Raw genomic sequence first — 20,794 nt, 5'->3', positions numbered from 1 at the left:
CGCCCGATTTACACTCATATGACCACAGAGGCAAATTTTTAACTCCGATTTAGTTGACATTTTGCACATTGAGTAGAATTAGCATTGTTGCTATGCGTGCCAAATTTGGTTGAAGTCGGTTGAGATTTAGATATAGCTCCCAAGGCCGTATTCAGGGGGGGGGGGGATGAGGGGGATCAAACCCCCCCCGAAATGAATGAATATTTTTATATAAATAAATATATATTTTTAGCTGCATAGAAAAATCTTATCGAAGATGTTGAAGAAAAGCTGTAGGTTTTATTTTGAAAAACGCTTACCTATAAAACTTGCACAAATCATAGAATACTAGTTGAAAAGCCCGTCAAACGACGGTCGAAAAAAAAAACAAATTATTTTTGTTCTCGCACCACAAATTTCATTTTTGGAAAATGTATTTCTGCTTTTTATGTGTGTTTGTTGTTCTTTTTGTGAACATGACTCGCTTTGTTTGGCCATAGCAACAACAACGAAACAGCCACACACACGTGTGTAAATGAAATGGCGCAAAACCTGCGAAAAGAACCTGCCTAATTCAGCGATTGAAGCAATAAAGAGATTTTTCCAAACGTGCATATTCTTTTAAAAATTTTGGTCACTTTGCCAATTACTCAGGGATGGAAAATACAATTTCACTGGAAGATTATTGTCAAGAGACTGAATTTTAAAGAAAATAAAATTTTGCAAAAATTTCCTATAGAAATAAAATTTTTACAAAATTTTCAATTGAAATAAAATTTTGACGAAATTTTCTATAAAAATAAAATTTTGCAAAAATTCTATATAGAAATAAAATGTTGACAACAATTTCTACCGAAATAAAAAATCGATAATATAGAATCGCATTCTTTTTTCGACTAAAACTTTCTTGAAGTTCAATAAAATCCTGTTTTTGACTATGTCTTTTACAAAATCGAAATTTTCTTCCCACATGAACATGTCTGTTTTGCCATATTCGTAAAAGACTATTAGCAAATAAGGTTGATAAAAACTTTCTCAAAATATTAAAATATTTTGTCAAAGCTATTGTACCATAAATCTGATATCGACTCAAAAATGTCTACACAAAAGGTACTAAATCATTCGCGGGGGTACTACGGTACTGACCGGGGTGAAAAAGGTTTGAAACAAGTACTATAGTACTGCATTTCTATCCCTGCAGTTACTACGTGCTCATCCGAACGTTCATTTTCAACAATGAAGAGATTAAAGACGTATCTTAGAAATTCGACTAGCGAGAGTAGACTCAAAGGATTGGCATTAATGTCGGTTCATCGCCGAATAAATGTGCCGACTGAAGAAGTCATTGATTTATTTGCGGCCCAAAAAGCCCGTCGGCTCAATTTAATATTATAACAAGTATATACAGCACTAAGTTCGGCCGGGCCGAATCTTAAATACCCACCACCATGAACCAAATATTAGGGTTTCCTTTGAAATTTCAGGAGGGCTTGAGGACTTGAGGATATTCCCGAAGATAAATTTAAAGATTTCACCTATGAGGACTATATCAGATTCTGGATTTATAAGAACCATTTTTGTTTGAGTTTTTTAGAAATCATTAACATCTCTTGTAAGTGTGCAAAAACAATATAAAATAACGTCTTGGTTTGAAATCTTAAATCTGTAGAAGTAAAATCTAGAAATTTTACATTGAGTTTCAAGCAATTTTCATGATCAGTGCGCCTTCTACACCCTCAAGAAGTGAAGTCGGTCTATATGGAGGCATTACCAAATGGATCGATAAAAACTTAATCCGATACACGTTTTTGTGAGCCTAAAATACCAGAATATTTACAATTTCAGGCAAATCAGATAAAAACTACGGTTTCCAGAAACCCAAGGAGTTAAATCGGGAGATCGTTCTTATGGGGGCTATACTAAAATATGGATCAATACTCACCGTTTTCGGCACACCTCTTTAAGACCCGAAAATACCTCTAGATTTCCAATTTCAGGCAAATAGGATAAAAACTTCGGATTCTAGAAGCCCAAGAAGTAAAATCTTGAAATCGGTCTATATGGGGGCTATACCAAAATATGGACCGATACTCACCATTTTCGGCACACCTCTTTATGGTCCTAAAATACCTGTAGATTTCCAATTTCAGACAAATTGGATAAAAACTACGGTTTCTATAAGCCCAAGACGCCAAATCGGGAGGTCGTTTTATATGGGGACCATACCAAAACATGGACCGATACTCACAATTTTTGGCACATGTATTTGTGGTCCTACAATACCTCTAGATTTCCAATTTCAGATAAATTGAATAAAAACTGCGGTTTCTATAAGCCCAAGAAGTAAAATCGGGAGATCGGTCTATATGGGGGCTATACCAAAACATGGACCACCATTTTTGGCACACCTCTTTATGGTCATAAAATACCTCTAGATTTCAAATTTCAGGCAAATTGGATAACACCAACAAAATTGGATAACACCAAGACCCCAAATCGGGAGGTCGGTTTATATGGGGACTATATCAAAACCTGGACCTATATAGCCCATCTTCGAACTTGACCTGCCTACAGACAAAAGACGAGTTTGTGCAAAATTTCAGTACGATTGCTTCATTATTGAAGACTGTAACGTGATTACAACAGACAGACAGACAGACGGACAGACGGACATCGTTATATCGTCTTAGAATTTCTCCCTGATCAAGAATATATATACATTATATAGTCGGAAATCGATATTTCGATGTGTTACAAACGGAATGACAAACTTATTATACCCCCGTCACCATTCTATGGTGGTGGGTATAAAAATATTGTATACATGCCTATGCATAAATAAAATTTTCTACACATGAGATTATTTGAATATTTTTTTTTTTAAGTTGAACCCCCCCCGAATTAAAATCCTGGCTACGGCCTTGATAGCTCCCATATATATGTTTTTCTGATTTCGACAAAAATGGTCAAAATACCAACATTTTCCTTGTTAAATCGCCACTGCTTAGTCGAAAAGTTGTAAAAATGACTCTAATTTCCCTAAACTTGTAATACATATATAACGAGCGATAAATCATAAATAAACTTTTGCGAAGTTTCCTTAAAATTGCTTCAGATTTAAATGTTTCCCATATTTTTATACCCACCACCATAAAATGGTGACGGGGGTATAATAAGTTTGTCATTCCGTTTGTAACACATCGAAATATCGATTTCCGACTATATAAAGTATATATATTCTTGATCAGGGAGAAATTCTAAGACGATATAAGCATGTCCGTCTGTCCGTCTGTCCGTCTGTCTGTCTGTCTGTTGTAATCACGCTACAGCCTTCAATAATGGCGCTATCGTCCCCAAATTTGGCACAGATTAGTTTTTTGTTTGCAGGCAGGTCAAGTTCGAAGATGGGCTATATCGGTCCAAGTTTTGATATAGTCCCCATATAAACCGACCTCCCGATTTGGGGTCTTGGGCCTATAAAAACCGTAGTTTTTATCAGATTTGCCTGAAATTGGAAATCCAGAGGTATTTTTGGACCCTAAAGAGGTGTGTCCAAAATGGTCCGTATCGGTCCATGTTTTGGTATAGCCCCCATATAGACCGATCTCCCGATTTTGCTTCTTAGGCGTCTAGAAACAGTATTTTCTATCCGATTTGTCTGAAATTGAAAATCTAGAGGTATTTTAGGACCATAAGAAGGTGTGTCGAAAATGGTCCGTATCGGTCCATGTTTTGATATAGCCCCCATATAGACCGATCTCCCGATTTTGCTTCTTGGGCGTCTAGAAACTATATTTACCATCCCATTTACCTCAAATTGGAAATCTAGAGGTATTTTGGGACCATAAAGAGGTGTGTCGAAAATTGTCCGTATCGGTCCATATTTTGGTATAGCCCCAATATAGACCGATCTCTCGATTTTGCTTCTTAGGCGTCTAGAAACAGTATTTTCTAGCCGATTTGTCTGAAATTGAAAATCTAGAGGTATTTTAGGACCATAAGGAGGTGAGTCGAAAATGGTCCGTATCGGTCCATGGTTTGATATAGCCCCCATATAAACCAACCTTCCGATTTGGAGTCTTGGGCCTATAAAAACCGTAGTTTTTATCCAATTTGCCTGAAATTGGAAATATAGAGGTATTTGAGGACCATAAAAAGGTGTGCCGAAAATGGTGCCCATCGGTCCATGTTTTGGTATAGCCTCCATATAGACCGATATCCCGATTTTGCTTCTAGGGCTTCTAGAAACTATATTTACCATCCGATTTGCCTGAAATTGGAAATCTAGAGGTATTTGAGGACCATAAAAAGGTGTGCCGAAAATGGTGCCCATTGGTCAATTTTTTGGTATAGCCCCCATATAGACCGATCTCCCGATTTTGCTTCTTGGGCTTCTAGAAACTATATTTCCAATCCGCTTTGCCTGAATTTCTTGAGCTTCTATAAACTGTATTTATTACCCGATTTGCCTGAAATTCGAAATCTAGAGGTATTTTTAGACCACAAATAAGTGTGCCGAAATTTAGGTATATCGGTCCATTTTTTGGTATAACCCTTATATAAACTGATCTCTCGATTTTTACTTCTTGGGCGTCTAGAGACTACGTTTTCTAGCCGATTTGTTTGAAATTCTGGAGGTATTTTAAGATAACAAATACGTGAGTAGCAAATGGTACCCACTACGACGAAGAGTTTTCAAAGAAAACTATCATATTTGATTCATGGTGGTGGGTATTTAAAATTCGGCCCGGCCGAATTTACTACTGTATATACTTGTTTTTACTAACATTGTGTTCCATCCTAGTGCATTAGCCGACTTAAATTTTGAGTCTATAGATTTTGTAGAAGTCTATCAAATTCTGTCCAGATCGAGTGATATTTAAATGTATGTATTTGTGACAAACCTTTATATAAAGCCCCCACACATTTGACGGATGTGATATGGTATCGAAAATTTAGATCTACCAAGTGGTGCAGGGTATAATATAGTCGGCCCCGCCCGACTTTAGACTTTCCTTACTTGTTATACTAGGTGGCCATGCTAACCATTGTGGCTAACCACCGTGGCTTCCAAATGGAACTCATGGTGAGCTGCATTTCTCTCTATGTCAGGGGCGTAGTGGCCATAGGAAATTTGGTCCATAAATACATAATACGGAAAACAGACATATGTAACCACAGCAACATTTAGGAAATTGACGCGAAATACACAAACTCGAGATCCGAGAAATGAACGATACAAGAGAAGGAATATGGTTAGACGAAATCTTCTTCGATGTTAAGGACTATGTAATGATATACAAGAATTGTATTTCCGTAGAGAAAATTCAAAGAGTAAAGATGAAATTTCAAAACTTACGATCGCCGAATCCCAAATCTAGTACGTGATTTGTTGGCCGCAATAGCGCCATTTCGGTTACGAAAATTATTTTTTTGGGGAGAAAAAAATCTAGGACTAAAAACAAACGCAAACAAGTGTTCAGCTATCGGCTATCACTATAGTTGCGTTTACACACTTCGTCCTACCACAAAGTTCGAGACAAATAAAGTCGTAAATATTTTATCGACCATTATGTAGATATCTTAATATGTTACAACCCCCAATTATTTTCATAGCATTTCCATCAATTTTAGTCCACTCAAAGATTTTACTTTGCACTTTTTTGTGAAGTGGCACGACATGCTTGCCTGCCAGCTCGTAGCTTTCAACAGATGAAATTAAGTTACAATGATTGGATGGAACATTTCCAAGGCTATGACAGGCCATCATCATCAGTTCATGCATATGAACAAATAAATGAACTCAGGATGGACAAAGAAAACGCCATTGTGCAGTATCCATGTGATCACTCCTCACCGGTCTATTCAAATGTCCATTTAACGGGCTACTTTGTATAGCACGCAATCCATTCCAGCTAGCCACTCAGCCCCATCGTGTTGACCAAAACAACGGGTTGTCCGTCACCATAGTCTAACACATATGTACAACAAGAAGCACCACCACTCACTTTACTCATGTCGAAGAATCTAAAGTCCTCTTGTTCCACAAGAGGGGTTAGTCAACGATCAGGCTATGTCGACCATTGTTCCAATGGAAAACTTGAAGACAGCACAATAACCAACTATCAATAGTTATACCGTCATATTTTGACTAAATGACTGACATGTGCTGGTCATTTCGTGATCACCTATTATAAACCACAAAAAAAATTCACTGCAATTGTATTTTTTTTTAGTAAAGACGATGAAATTATGAAAGTTCCATTAAAGAACAAAGAGAAAATTCTATCGTAAGTTATTGTCAAAGGGGCCCCATGGTCGCGTTTTTACTTACATGGACCTATTGCTAATATAAAGTTTCCGCACGAAATACTGTTATACTCCATAAAAACGTTCGCGCAGAATAGTTTCGAAAACTATATTTTGATTTTTTTTTAACATATATTGTGCACCCATATAACAGGGTGGCTGATATGTAATGCGATATATTTTATTAATTCTATTGTTCAAAAGCTAAAAATCTCGGAAATACCATCAGCTTTTAGAATCAGTTTAGATTTGATCGAATTGGTTACTGGTTTGGCACGATCGAGATCCTGAGATTTTGTTGATCATTGTGCGTAGAGATGAACCGAACCGATACTTCAGCAGTAAGAGTTTAGTTGCGCTTTTTGGTATACAATAAAGTAGGCAGTGCATACACACTGCATGTATCGGTGGCAATAACGTAAATGAGTAATCAAACTAGTTTATGATCATTCGTTTACGTTATTGCAACCAATTCATGCAGTATAGATGCATGAACGGTAGTGCTGTTTTCCTTCACACCAATAATGCTATACTCAAGTTTATATATCACTTCTGCGCAATATTTCTATTAAAATAAGCAATTATATCAGCGCTATGTAGAAGCTGCTCTAAATCGAGACATCGCCAACAAAAATCAGCGCTGATTCGGTTGTTTTGTAAGCAGTTGGTACTGCCTCTATCCCTTACAATCTTGCTGAAATAGTGCTCCATTTTTTTGCTGGGATACGGCATTTATTTTTACCCCATGGTCTATGAATACGAGCGGGAAGCGACCATCGTTCCATTTCGGTGGACAACACAATTACCACCGGTGGGCTTGGGTTCTGAAGGCCAATCGAAAATGTAAATTTTCAGCTGAAATCTGTGGCAAGTAAACTAGATCATTTCGTTTGTTCACAAACTGCTCAATTTGTAATAACTAACAAGTAAGGAAAGTCTAAAGTCGGGCGGGGCCGACTATATTATACCCTGCACCACTTTGTAGATCTAAATTTTCGATACCCTATCACATCTGTCAAATGTGTTGGGGGCTATATATAAAGGTTTGTCTCACATACACATTTAAATATCACTCGATCTGGACAGAATTTTATAGACTTCTACAAAATCTATAGACATAAAATTTAAATCGGCTAATGCACTAGGGTGGAACACAATGTTAGTAAAAAAATATATGGGAAACATTTAAATCTGAAGCAATTTTAAGGAAACTTCGCAAAAGTTTATTTATGATTTATCGCTCGATATATATGTATTAGAAGTTTAGGAAAATTAGAGCCATTTTTACAACTTTTCGACTAAGCAGTGGCGATTTTACAAGAAAAATTTTGGTATTTTGACCATTTTTGGCGAAATCAGAAAAACGTATATATGGGAGCTATATCTAAATCTGAACCGATTTCAACCAAATTTGGCACGCATAGCAACAATGCTAATTTTACTCCGTGTGCAAAATTTCAACGAAATCGGAGTTAAAAATTGGCTTCTGTGGTCATATGAGAGTAAATCGGGCGAAAGCTATATATGGGAGATATATCTAAATCTGAACCGATTTCAACCAAATTTGGCACGCATAGCTACAATGCTAATTCTACTCCGTGTGCAAAATTGCAACTAAATCGGAGTTAAAAATTGGCCTCTGTGGTCATATGAGTGTAAATCGGGCGAAAGCTATATATGGGAGATATATCTAAATCTGAACCGATTTCAACCAAATTTGGCACGCATAGCTACAATGCTAATTCTACTCCCTATGTAAAATTTCAACCAAATTGGGGTAAAACTCTGGCTTTTTTGACCGTATTAGTCCATATCGGGCGAAAGATATATATGGGAGCTATATCTAAATCTGAACCGATTTCAATAAAATTTGGCACACTTTACTATAGTACTAATTGTTCTTCTTGTGCAAAATTTTAAGCAAATTAGGGTAAAACTCTGGCTTCTGGGGCCATATAAGTCCATATCGGGCGAAATATATATATGGGAGCTATATCTAAATCTGAAGCGATTTCAATCAATAGTGATCTATTCTGAGCCGAAACACATACTTGTGCCAAATTTGAAGTCGATTGGACTAAAACTGCGACCTAGACTTTGATTACAAAAATTTGTTCACGGACGGACGGACATCACTATATCGACTCAGGAGCCAACCTTGAGCATTTTTGCCAAAGACACCATGTGTCTATCTCGTTTCCTTCTGGGTGTTGCAAACATATGCACTAACTTATAATACCCTGTTCCACAGAGTGGCGCAGGGTATAAACATAGAGCACTTTTGCGGGCTCTTTTGGCCTATCTTGTTTTAAGAGAACATGTGCTCTTTAAAAGAGCATTGTACTCCTAGTGCCAAAACTCTGGCTTCTGGGGCCATATAAGTCCATATCGGGTGAAAAATATATATGGGAGCTATATCTAAATCTGAACCGATTTCAATCAAATTTTGCACACTTGACTATACGACTAATTGTTATGTTTGTACAAAATTTCAAGCAAATCGGTATAAAACTCTGGCTGCTGGGTCCATATTAGTGCATATCGGGCGAAAGATATATATGGGAGCTATATCTAAATCTGAACCGATTTCTTCCAAAATCAATAGGGTTTAATTCTGACCCAAATTAGGAACATGTGCCAAATTTGAAGGCGATTGGACTTAAATTGCGACCTAGACTTTGATCACAAAAATGTGTTCACAGACAGACGGACATGGTTATATCGACTCAGGGACCCACCCTGAGCATTATTGCCAAAGACACCATGTGTCTATCTCGTCTCCTTCTGGGTGTTACAAACATATGCACTAACTTATAATACCCTGTTCCACAGTGTGGCGCAGGGTATAAAAATAGAGCACTTTTGCGGGCTCTTTTGGCCTATCTTGTTTTAAGAGAACATGTGCTCTTTAAAAGAGCACGTCTGGCATCCCTAAAGCGAAGCAGCTCCTTGGCTCTTTCGAGCCTAATGTTCTTGCGCATCGGTGAGCTCTTGCATTTTTTGGAACTTCAATGGCTTTAATTCAATTCCTTTTCAATATGTGCTGCATCCGTTCTCGCGTTGTGTTAAGCTGACGGCCAAGTTTTCTACTTATCCGGCATTGATTTCGAACAAATCTGGCCTTCAATTTTCGGGTAATTTATGGTGTTGTTGCAGCTTTTCGTTCACTTTTTGGGCGCAATGCAAATCTACCAGTACAACGGTAGATCAGGTTAGGATATGTATAGTGACTATTCAGTCCATTGTGATATCACAATGGTAAACTTATCTGTTATCACTGAGTGCTGCCCGATTTTATGTTTAGCTCAATGACAAGGGACCTCCCTTTTATAGCCGAGTCCGAACGGCAATGAAACCACTTAGAGAAGCTTTGAAACACTCAGAAATGTCACCAGTATTAATGCACGCAGAGAAGGAATATGATCACCCCAGCCATGTTTCAAGAGCATAATGTTACTTTTTCACGGAAAACATGTAACATTTTTGTCGAAACCATTTTATTTTCTCGGAAATCATATATCTGATTTTGGAAAGCATGTTATGTGTGACGAGAAAAGAATATTTTTGCGACTAAAATGTCACATGGTCGCCGTGAAAAAGTAACATGGTGCTCTTGAAACATGTTTGAGGTGATCATATTCCTTCTCTGGGTGTGGGAGGGGGTGATCCACCGCTGAAAAGTTTTTTGGTGTTTGGTCGAAACTGGGATTGAAACCATGACCCTTTGTATACAAGGCAGCCATGCTAACCATTGCACCTCGGTGGCTCCCGGTAAAAAGCAATGGTACGGCAAACAAAAGATTTATTTGCATTTAAATGGAAGAGGGTTGTAACGATAGCAATTTGTGGCAAGCTCTTGAATTCCATGACGACTTACTTATTTGTGAATGCAATAGATCAAAATGATTTCATAAGCTTGTAAATAATAAAATGTATAATAACTGGAATAAATCTGTCAGCTCTCAGAAAGGCGGTTCAGAAATGATAGCAAACTGAAGTTGATTTGATTGTAAAACATATCAGCCTGGCGGTATTACAATCTATTGAAACGTATTGGGGTTCTTCTAACTACGCACAATATTAACGGAATATGTCATTGAAATTGAGTCAATAAATTTGTACGTATAACGAAATTTTTCGTTACGAATTTTCTGTTGAACTACGAAATCTTTCGGTATGTCTATGAACAAATATCACTGGCTCAATTTGCAGTAAAATTTCCTTTATGTGAAGAGACCAACATTCAAACATACTCCAAGGTTTTGTATATTTCATTGTCGACATATACATGCCAATTGATTTCCAATTGCTTTCTGGACTTTTGGCGTTGATTGCAATTTCTAAATTAAACAAGAGGATAAACGATATACTCTTGGTTGCATCTGTATCAGGCCACACGCATTTCATGAGTTACAGTTGGACGAACTTAACACAAATGTTGCAAATGCATCAGACCAGACGAAAAATTTCACAGCGACCACAAAAAAATATAAGCATATCGTCTGGTATTAATAATTCATGCCGCATGAACACAAATTTGCCTTGCATACACAATTTCACAGAATTTTCACGCTCGTTCCTTATTTGACTTCTCCTTAAAATATTCCATGGTATGTGGAAACTTAAACGATTAGAAAATTTGAAATTGTTGAAGCATAAAACAATTCTAGCACTATTTCTTTTTTCATTTGCCATTTTTTCCATTGGTCTATTGCATAGATCGTGCCGCATGTGCCAAAATCTTAAACAGCTATTGTGACAGATGATTGAATTTAAATGTGATAATCTTGCTGAATAACTTCAGAAGTTGTTTTATGTGAAATTAGTATCATTTTAATATGCCTTCCTCAATCCGAGCCGGAATTGTGGCGAACCCGGTCTGTGGTTATGTTCGATCTGACGAAACCATCGTTCAAATTCGGTGAGGTGTAATCGGTGCATGGAGAAAGCGCACTTCCAGAACTGATCCGGCCGAACATCGGGGCGAGAGTATAGTCACACTAACTACATTGAAAAAACTATAACCCTAATATGGAAAATTATGCCATCGACATTTTAAGAATGCAATTTACACAATGCTAAGGACAAATTTCTTTAAAATATTTTCATTTTTCACTAAATTTGCGTCCCTCCGTTAAGGAAATTTCTCTTTAAATTAAAGAAAACAAGTAAGGAAAGTCTAAAGTCGGGCGGTGCCGACTTTATTATACCCTGCACGACTTTGTAGATCTAAATTTTCGATACCATATCACAAATTTTGCACACTTGACTATACTACTAATTGTACTCTTAGTGCAAAATTTCAACCAAATTCGGCCAAAAATCTGGCTTCTGGGGCCAATAAGTCCATATCGGGCGAAAGATATATATGGGAGCTATACCTAAATCTGAACCGATTTCAATCAAATTTTGAATACTTGACTATACGACTAAGTGTTATGTTTGTACAAAATTTCAGGCAAATCGGTATAAAACTCTGGCTGCTGGGTCCATATTAGTGCATATCGGGCGAAAGATATATATGGGAGCTATATCTAAATCCGAACCGATTTCTTCCAAAATCAATAGGGTTCTATTCTGACCCAAATTAGGAACATGTGCCAAATTTGAAGGCGATTGGACTTAAATTGCGACCTAGACTTTAATTACAAAAATGTGTTCACAGACAGACGGACGGACAGACGGACGGACAGACGGACATGGTTATATCGACTCAGGGACCCACCCTGAGCATTATTGCCAAAGACACCATGTGTCTATCTCGTCTCCTTCTGGGTGTTACAAACATATGCACTAACTTATAATACCCTGTTCCACAGTGTGGCATAAATATGGGAAACATTTAAATCTGAAGCAATTTTAAGGAAACTTCACAAAAGTTTATTTATGATTTACCGATTCCAACCAAATTTCGCACGCACAGCTACAATGCTAATTATACTCCCTGTGCAAAATTTCAACTAAATCGGAGTAAAAAATTGGCCTCTGTGGTCATATGAGTGTAAATCGGGTGAAAGCTATATATGGGAGCTATATCTGAATCTGAACCGATTTCAATCAAATTTGGCACACTTGACTATACTGCTAATTGTACTCCTAGTGCAAAATTTCAACCAAATTGGTCCAAAACTGTGGCTTCTAGGACCATATTAGTCCATATCGGGCGAAAGATATATATGGGAGCTATATCTAAATCTGAACCGATTTCAATCAAATTGAGTACAATTAACTACACTACTAATTGTGCTCCTAGTGCAAAATTTCAACCAAATTGGGCCAAAACTCTGGCTTCTAGGAACATATTAGTCCATATCTGCACCGATTTCAATCAAATTTGGCACACATGACTATACTACTAGTTGTACTCCTAGTGCAAAATTTCAACCAAATTGAGCCAAAACACTGGCTTCTGGGGCCATATAAGTACATACCGGGCGAAAGATATATATGGAAGCTATATCTAAATCTGAACCGATTTCAATCAAATTTGGCACACATGACTATACTACTAATTGTACTCCTAGTGCAAAATTTCAACCAAATTGGGCCAAAACTCTGGCTTCTGGGCCCATATAAGTGCATGTCGGGCGAAAGATATATATGGGAACTATATCTAAATCTGAACCGATTTCTTCCAAAATCAATAGGGTTCTATTCTGACCCAAAACAGGAACTTGTGCCAAATTTGAATCCGATTGGACTTATATGCGACCTAGACTTTGATCACAAAAATGTGTTCACAGACAGACGGACGGACGGACAGACGGAGATGGTTATATCGACTCAGGGAACCACCCTGAGCATTATTGCCAAAGACACCATATGTCTACCTCGTCTCCTGAGTCGATCTAGCCATGTCCGTATGTTCGTCCGTGTAGATTTAAAGCCAGAAAGGCCGCTACGAATGTTTTTAACGCTACTTCATCAATTTCTTCCGCAGACCCATCAACCCGTTGGTTAAAGCCCAATATCAAATCGCGCAGATGAGTCTTAATTTCCCAGCAGAAAATGCCACCAAATAGGATGATGGGTTTCTATTTACCATTGGTGATGTAACCGTGGCCGATCGAAAGAGGTGCTCAAGTTTTAACCGGCAGTATTTCGAGCATTCCAAGAGTGATCGAATGACCATTCGTGGTCTCTGAACGAACGTTGCGACAATGCTTCCAAAAAGCTAGAACCGATGGAATATGGATGCTGATGCTGAAGCATATGTTCAAGTTCTCATTATACCCAATGTTGAGAAAATGGTTAAGGTGATTGCGCTACTGAAGCCTGTGTCAATAACAGCTTCACCTGCCATTACATCACATATCAATAGAAATTTTAACCAACTTAAGCAGTATCACGTAACGGTCCTCTTAATCTACACATCTAAGGCTTTTTTCACATGACCACCCCTGTCACACTCTTCGGGAACATACAACCTTATCTACCTTGTTAATCTTTTTCCTCATTTCACTTAGATACATGGCCAAATACACCTGCTTTTTCTGCTGAAGAGGAGAAGGCTCTCAATGATTACTGTAATAGCATCCTATGTTGGAGGGTATAATAGCATATCGAACATATCAAAATATTGGTCTCAGAAAGAATATATTCTGGGTCTTAATCAAATTCTGAGTCGATCTAGCAATATTCGTCCGTCCATCTATGGAAATCACCCTATCTTCCGACAAAAAAAGGCAACCGACTTGGATTTTGGTATAAGAAGGCGGATGGTATTGTTTACATGTTTAAGTAAAAGGGTTCAAAAATAAAACAAAATGTTGTCCTATTTTTTTACGAAAAAAATATAAATGAAAACACTTACCTAATTAAAATCACATTTTTTAATTTTTGAAAAGCTAATCTTAAATGTGAAGCAACACAAACTAAACGACTTTTTTTCTCATTAGGCAAAATTCTCCTTCCCTTCACAACAAACTCTCGAACAGCGATGTCAACTCGGACGATTTTCGTCATTTTGACGATTTTTGATAGTAAATTTGGAATGCGACGATTTTCAATAGAGGTGGTAAAGGTTTGCATTATAAGGTCGGTCGAAATCTACAGGAACAAAAACTGCGCTTCAATTGAGATAATTTATCTGCTTTATTTTGAACTGTTTAAATAAATTAACAACGAAAATTTCAACGGGAAAAGCAAACATAGTACTGTCCTTATCTGATTGATTCAAAAAAAAAAAAAAAACTTTAAAAGAAAAAAGAATGCGCAGTCAATGCGTTAAAGCCTTTTCATGCAAGTGTAGGCAATAATTTGTAAAAATATAATCGCCTTTGATAGCAAATCACATATTCTACATTAATCGAACAGATCTTGCAAATTACTCGTCTTCAACAAATTCTTCAATGCATTTTAGCCTAATTATTCGAAAAGATGTTTGAAAGTGTATTGAATATAAGCATTTTTCCAATGCCTGTGTTCATTGCGATTCGAAAGTATGCAATCAGTTGCTTGGGAGTTTCCACCTTGTATTATAGACAACATATGTTGTAAACAAAAATGATTGAAATAGTGCATGGGTAACACTGGTCACAATTTGTTTACATTTTCTTTAAAAAAAAATGGAAAATGCAGTGGAACAATTAAAAAATCTTTTACCAAACTTTGATGAAATCAAAGATATACTGAAACATAGTGCTGAGGCAGAGTACATCGTAAAGAAAACACTGGACGTGTTAGCATGTCAAGTCAAAGGATCTGACGAAATGGAGGAATGCTCATTTTTAATACAGGCCTTGATAGACAAATCGTGGGAAGAAATCCATACAGGCCAATTTAGTTTGGTCCCCTTAGAAGTTCGAAAAACTTATTCTCTGGCATGCTATTGCAAAGTAAGGAAAATACAATAGAATGTATTGAAACATTTTTGCTGAAATGTTAATAGATTTTATTCCTTTTAATAGAGTCAATGGAAAAGCCACAGATTGAGAAGTGTAGCCAAATATTGGATGAAGCCATGTTAATAGGATGTAAACATAATTTATTCGTTAATTGTGAAAAGCTGACGAATACTTTAACGGAGATGTTTGATAACGAGTTGGGTATGTAATCGAACAACCTGCGCAGGAGTAGTTTCTACTGAGTATTGTATGTTTCTACTGAGTTTTCTTTTTAATTAATATTGTGAATTATTTTCTAACTTTTGTATATTAAACTTTTTAAATTGATACAAATGTCTCATTACAGACCCAACTCTAGACATACAGCTGCCTGTATTGGATAAAGCTCCGAGACGTTTAGTCACTTGCGATATTCTACAGCTAGATTGTCCATCAGTAGAAGAATTCAATGAGAAGTGTTTCAGGCCATTATTGCCAACTCTATTACTAAACACCATACAACATTGGCATGCTATAGATAAATGGCTTAATCTTAACTACATTTTAAAGCTAGCCGGCAATCGTACAGTACCCATAGAAATTGGTTCTAATTATACTACAGAAGAATGGTCACAACAAATGATGAAAATCAAAGATTTTCTAAAACGTCAATTTGGCAGCACCGATGTTGTTCCCGCAAACATTGAATATTTGGCACAGCATGAATTATTTGAACAAATACCTCAATTAAAAAAGGATATTTCCATTCCCGACTATTGTTCGTTGGGTAATCATACCGAGGCTGTGGACATTAAAGCTTGGTTGGGACCAAAAGGCACCATAAGCCCCATGCATTATGATCCAAAACATAATCTTTTATGTCAAGTGTTTGGTTCGAAACGTATAATATTAGCATCGCCAAATGATTCTGAGTACTTGTATCCTCATACTGGTGAATTTCTTTCTAATACGTCTCAAATTGATGCTGCGTCATTGGATTTCGATAAGTTCCCTTTGTTGACTAACGTCAAATTCTATAAATTAACATTACAACCTGGAGACTGTTTGTATATGCCACCAAAATGGTGGCATTTTGTCGAATCGGAAAGTCCAAGTTTTTCTGTAAGCTTCTGGTGGGAATAAAATTGTGATTTTTGTGATAATAATAAAAAGAGATTACCAAAATGTTATAGCCCTTTACTCATTGATTTGATAAATTGGATATCAAACTTTTGATAATAGTTAACAAAATGTATTATTTTTCAGAGGTGGTTAGCCTTCAGTAATGACGGCAATGTTATTATCCCCTATGTTCCAATGTTCGGAATCGCAAAAGTTTCGTTTGGCTATAATTTTTAACCCTGAAATTTATAAACTTAAATTTTGGTAATATAGTTCACTTTAATGAGACGTGCAAAATACAATTGGATTGGGGTTAGAGAGTATCTCGATTTTTTTCGCTATAGGAAAATTAAATTCTTGCGATTTGAGATTCCGAATATAGGGGTATGTATTTCAGCTGGCCTATGGGATGAATATTAATAATACCATCACGTTCACGGAAATTGGCTAGAAGACCTAGCTTTATGGGTTTGTCTATCAGTTATAATTGCCTTTAACATATGGCGATTTCGATTGGGAAAAAGGTGCAACATTCTTGAAATTGATAACAAAATATGAAGGACACTGTCATTGCTTTTGGGTCCTGTATCTCTCACAATATTATGAATTAACAATAACTTTGGAATGACACTATCATTTGGGCGAAAATACATTGAGGGAAAAAGTAGTGTAACACCAAGGCAACATATTTTTTGCGAAACGAAAACGCCCATAGATAAGCTATATTAGTTTCATTCGAATCGCTTGATATCTGATTCTATTTTAGATCTCAAACTGGATTTAGATTTTTTTACCCTTCACCGCTACTGTGGTACAGGGTATAATAAGTTTGTACATTTGTATGTAACGCCAAAAAATAGTGGTCATAGACCCATCATTTAGTCTATTTAGCGATGTCCGTCCGTCTGTTTCTATATGTAATTTTGTGCACAAAGTACATCTCGCAATTTAGGTCCGATCGTCCTCAAATTTGGCATAGGGCCGTTTCTTTGGATAGAGACAATCGCTATTGGTTTTGGAAAAAATCGGTTCAGATTTAGATATAGCTGCCATATATATTTATACTCGATTTGGTCATAGTTAGCGTGTTTATCAACCGATTTTCTTGGAATACCGTACATCCAAATATTTTATGAATCTCGAAAATCTTGCAAAATATCAGCCAAATCGGTTCAGATATAGATATAGCTCCCATATATATCTTTCGTCCGATTTAGACTCATATGACCACAGAGGCCAAAGTTAACTACCGATCTTCGTGAAATTTTGCACAGAGGGTAGAATTGACATTCTACCAATGCTTGGTAAATTTGATTGAAATCGCTTCAAATTTAGATATAGCTCCCATATATATCTTTCGTCCGATTTGAACTTATATGGCCACAAAAGCTAGACTTTTGCCGTGATTTGCTTCAAATTTAGCACAAGGGGTACGTTTAATAGTATCGTTGAGTGTGTCAAATTTTGTAAAAATCGGTACAGATTTAGATATAGCTCCCATATATATCTTTCGTCCAATTTCAACTTATATGGCCTCAAAATCCAGGGTTTTGCCATGATTTCCTTCAAATTTCGCATAAGGAGTACGTTTAGTAGTATCGGTAATTTTGCCAAATTAACTGGATAGCGTTAGCCGATTTAAATTTTTATTCTAGAGATTTTGTAGAAGTAAAAAAATTGTCTCCTTTATATAGTATCCAGCAAATATGAAGTAGTTGAGATGGTAACATAAATTTTGGCCTACATAGGGGTGAAGGGTATAATATAGTCGGCTCCGCCCGACTTGAGACTTTACTTACTTGTTTATTTTTAAATTGGTGTCAGTATGTTATAACTGACCTTAGACCAGAGTCGAATGTGACAGATGTTTTTCATCTGCATTGAGGTAAGATCGCGTATATCTAATGAAACTTTGGATGCCTTGATATTTAAGAGGTTACATAAAACGATGAATTATAAAAGAAAATCCTTAAAATCTGTTTTTAGGGTACGAAAGCAATATGAAGTAGAATCTTTATTTATTTTTGGGTTAATCCCAAAAAATCCCGGGATTCAGTACTTTGAAATCCCGAATCTCAGAATTTTTAAAAATCGAACCCGAATGACAGCCCTAATATTGAGCAATTATTTACAAAATATTGTATTTTTGGCTAATAGAAGAAACCTTAAAATTCAAATATACTTCACTAAATAACATTTACTGAAAAACAGCGGGAACAGACCTAGTTATTGTTGCAAACTCTTGTTTTGAAAAACATCACTTTGGTAATTTTTTCATATTGACAACACTGTCACTAAAACCGCAAAAAAATGAGTATAATATGAAAGCCAAATCCCATTTAAACATACACTAGGTGAAAATTAGTATTGACGAAAAAATTTATATTAATTGATATATTTCTTAAACAACTGCATACAACACCATGAATGAAGCCGCAGCTCTAGCTGGAATGATTCCATATGATGCAGCAATGGGTATGGGCCTGTATGAGCAACCTAAACCAAGATTCATTTTTAAAATGCCCCGTGTTATACCGGATCAAAAATCTAAATTTGAAAGTGATGAACTTTTTAGAAGATTGAGCAGAGAAAGCGAAGTTCGATATACTGGCTACCGTGAGCGATCTTTAGAGGAGAGGCAAATACGTTTTCAGAATGGCTGTCGTGAGGGACACACCGAAATATCGTGCGTAACTTCAGGCACAAACTTGCAGCTGGTATTTAATGCTACACAGAATCCTTATATACATGACAAGGAATGCGACTTCGAAAAGGAGCCTGGAAAGGTTCATATCAAGTCCTATTTCATAATGAACGGTGTTTGTGTTCGTTTTCGTGGCTGGTTGGATTTAGAGCGATTGGATGGGTCGGGCTGTGTGGAATTCGACGAACGAAGAGCAATGCATGAAGATGCTATACTTCGAGATCAAATTGATAGATATAATCAACGATTACGTGAGTTTGAAGATTCAAAGAGGGCATACAGAGAAAACCGCGCTGATGACATAGAAGCTGTACGCCGTGGTGTTGTTCCTGGTGGTGGAATGGGCGTTGGAACAGCGAATATGTGGCGTCGTTGATGCTTACTCTAAAAACGCTGCCAATTAGACATAAAGTTTAAATTGTTCCAAAAAGGCTAGATTTCTTAGTTTAAGACATACGATTTCAATAAAATTGTATTACTAACAAATAAATTCTTTCTTGTCGGTTTTCTGAAATTCCAAAAGTCAAATCAACCTGTTAGAAAAAGTCCTGAACCGACACTGAAATGCTCGGAAATGATGATTGAAATTTCTCAAATTATCAATCATCATTTCGGAAGGTACCAAAATGAACAACTCAGTGTTACTGTTCAGAATAAAACAATAACTTTTTCTAATAATCTTACATGCTTAGGAGGGTTTGATATTGATTCTAATCTAAATTTTACGGACCATGTAGCTCGTATTTGTTCGAAAGTGAATTACACTTTGAGAAAATTGTAAAGGGTGATTCTTTTGAGGTTAGGATTTTCATGCATTAGTATTTGACAGATCACGTGGGATTTCAGACATGGTGTCAAAGAGAAAGATGCTCAGTATGCTTTGACATTTCATCATGAATAGACTTACTAACGAGCCACAACGTCGAATTTTCAGTGAATGGACCCTAGAAAAATTGGCAGAAAATCCGCTTTTTTATCGACAAATTTTGTTCAGCGATGAGGCTCATTTCTGGTTGAATGGCTACGTAAATAAGCAAAATTGCCGCATTTGGAGTGAAGAGCAACCAGAAGCCGTTCAAGAACTGCCCATGCATCCCGAAAAATGCACTGTTTGGTGTGGTTTGTACGCTGGTGGAATCATTGGACCGTATTTTTTCAAAGATGCTGTTGGACGCAACGTTACGGTGAATGACGATCGCTATCGTTCGATGCTAACAAACTTTTTGTTGCCAAAAATGGAAGAACTGAACTTGGTTGACATGTGGTTTCAACAAGATGGCGCTACATGCCACACAGCTCGCGATTCTATGGCCATTTTGAGGGAAAACTTCGGAGAACAATTCATCTCAAGAAATGGACCGGTAAGTTGGCCACCAAGATCATGCGATTTGACGCCTTTAGACTATTTTTTGTGGGGCTACGTTAAGTCTAAAGTCTACAGAAATAAGCCAGCAACTATTCCAGCTTTGGAAGACAACATTTCCGAAGAAATTCGGGCTATTCCGGCCGAAATGCTCGAAAAAGTTGCCCAAAATTGGACTTTCCGAATGGACCACCTAAGACGCAGCCGCGGTCAACATTTAAATGAAATTATCTTCAAAAAGTAAATGTCATGGACCAATCTAACGTTTCAAATAAAGAACCGATGAGATTTTGCAAATTTTATGCGTTTTTTTTTTTTTAAGTTATCAAGCTCTTAACAAATCACCCTTTACAATCTAAATATGTTTTTACCTGATCATATCAGATATATCTTGGCTCAGTCACTAGTGATGCCACATCTGACATACGGTATAGAGGTCGTTTCTGGCATTTTAAGATCGAATTTAAGTAGGCTGTCGTCATCGTTCCACAG

At 36.8% G+C, this 20,794-nt stretch overlaps 3 protein-coding genes across 4 annotated transcripts in view; 2 read left to right on the top strand and 1 right to left on the bottom strand.

The window, feature by feature from the left end:
- LOC142234949 (uncharacterized) overlaps positions 1–14,282 on the bottom strand; it is a 234,633-nt gene extending 220,351 nt beyond the window's left edge. For both annotated transcript variants that reach the window (XM_075306154.1, XM_075306155.1), the window contains exon 1: positions 14,102–14,282. The gene's annotated coding sequence lies outside the window, so the exon portion shown is untranslated. The remainder of the gene's footprint in view (positions 1–14,101) is intronic.
- A 526-nt stretch (positions 14,283–14,808) lies between these two features.
- On the top strand, positions 14,809–16,298 carry JMJD5 (Jumonji domain containing 5). Its single transcript, XM_075307340.1, has 3 exons — positions 14,809–15,125; positions 15,179–15,335; positions 15,481–16,298. The coding sequence occupies exons 1-3, from the start codon at positions 14,856–14,858 to the stop codon at positions 16,254–16,256; spliced, it is 1,203 nt and encodes a 400-aa protein (XP_075163455.1). The 5' UTR covers positions 14,809–14,855; the 3' UTR covers positions 16,257–16,298.
- Positions 16,299–18,528: 2,230 nt separating this feature from the next.
- LOC142236068 (protein big brother-like) lies at positions 18,529–19,429 on the top strand. The gene has a single exon (XM_075307328.1). The coding sequence runs from the start codon at positions 18,659–18,661 to the stop codon at positions 19,313–19,315; it is 657 nt and encodes a 218-aa protein (XP_075163443.1). The 5' UTR covers positions 18,529–18,658; the 3' UTR covers positions 19,316–19,429.
- The last annotated feature ends 1,365 nt before the right edge of the window (positions 19,430–20,794 follow it).

This window comes from Haematobia irritans, chromosome 4 (assembly GCF_050003625.1).
Source record: "Haematobia irritans isolate KBUSLIRL chromosome 4, ASM5000362v1, whole genome shotgun sequence".
In the NCBI taxonomy this organism is placed as follows: Eukaryota; Metazoa; Arthropoda; class Insecta; order Diptera; family Muscidae; genus Haematobia; species Haematobia irritans.
This window is presented reverse-complemented; position numbering and strand designations above follow the sequence as displayed.

Bases quoted from the DNA above. Each gene is read 5' to 3' on its own strand.
- LOC142236068 (XM_075307328.1), top strand. From the start codon at position 18,659: ATGAATGAAGCCGCAGCTCTAGCTGGAATGATTCCATATGATGCAGCA.
- JMJD5 (XM_075307340.1), top strand. From the start codon at position 14,856: ATGGAAAATGCAGTGGAACAATTAAAAAATCTTTTACCAAACTTTGAT. The intron at 15,126-15,178 runs GTAAGGAAAATA...AAATGTTAATAG, and splicing joins CTCTGGCATGCTATTGCAAA to ATTTTATTCCTTTTAATAGA. The intron at 15,336-15,480 runs GTATGTAATCGA...GTCTCATTACAG, and splicing joins GATGTTTGATAACGAGTTGG to ACCCAACTCTAGACATACAG.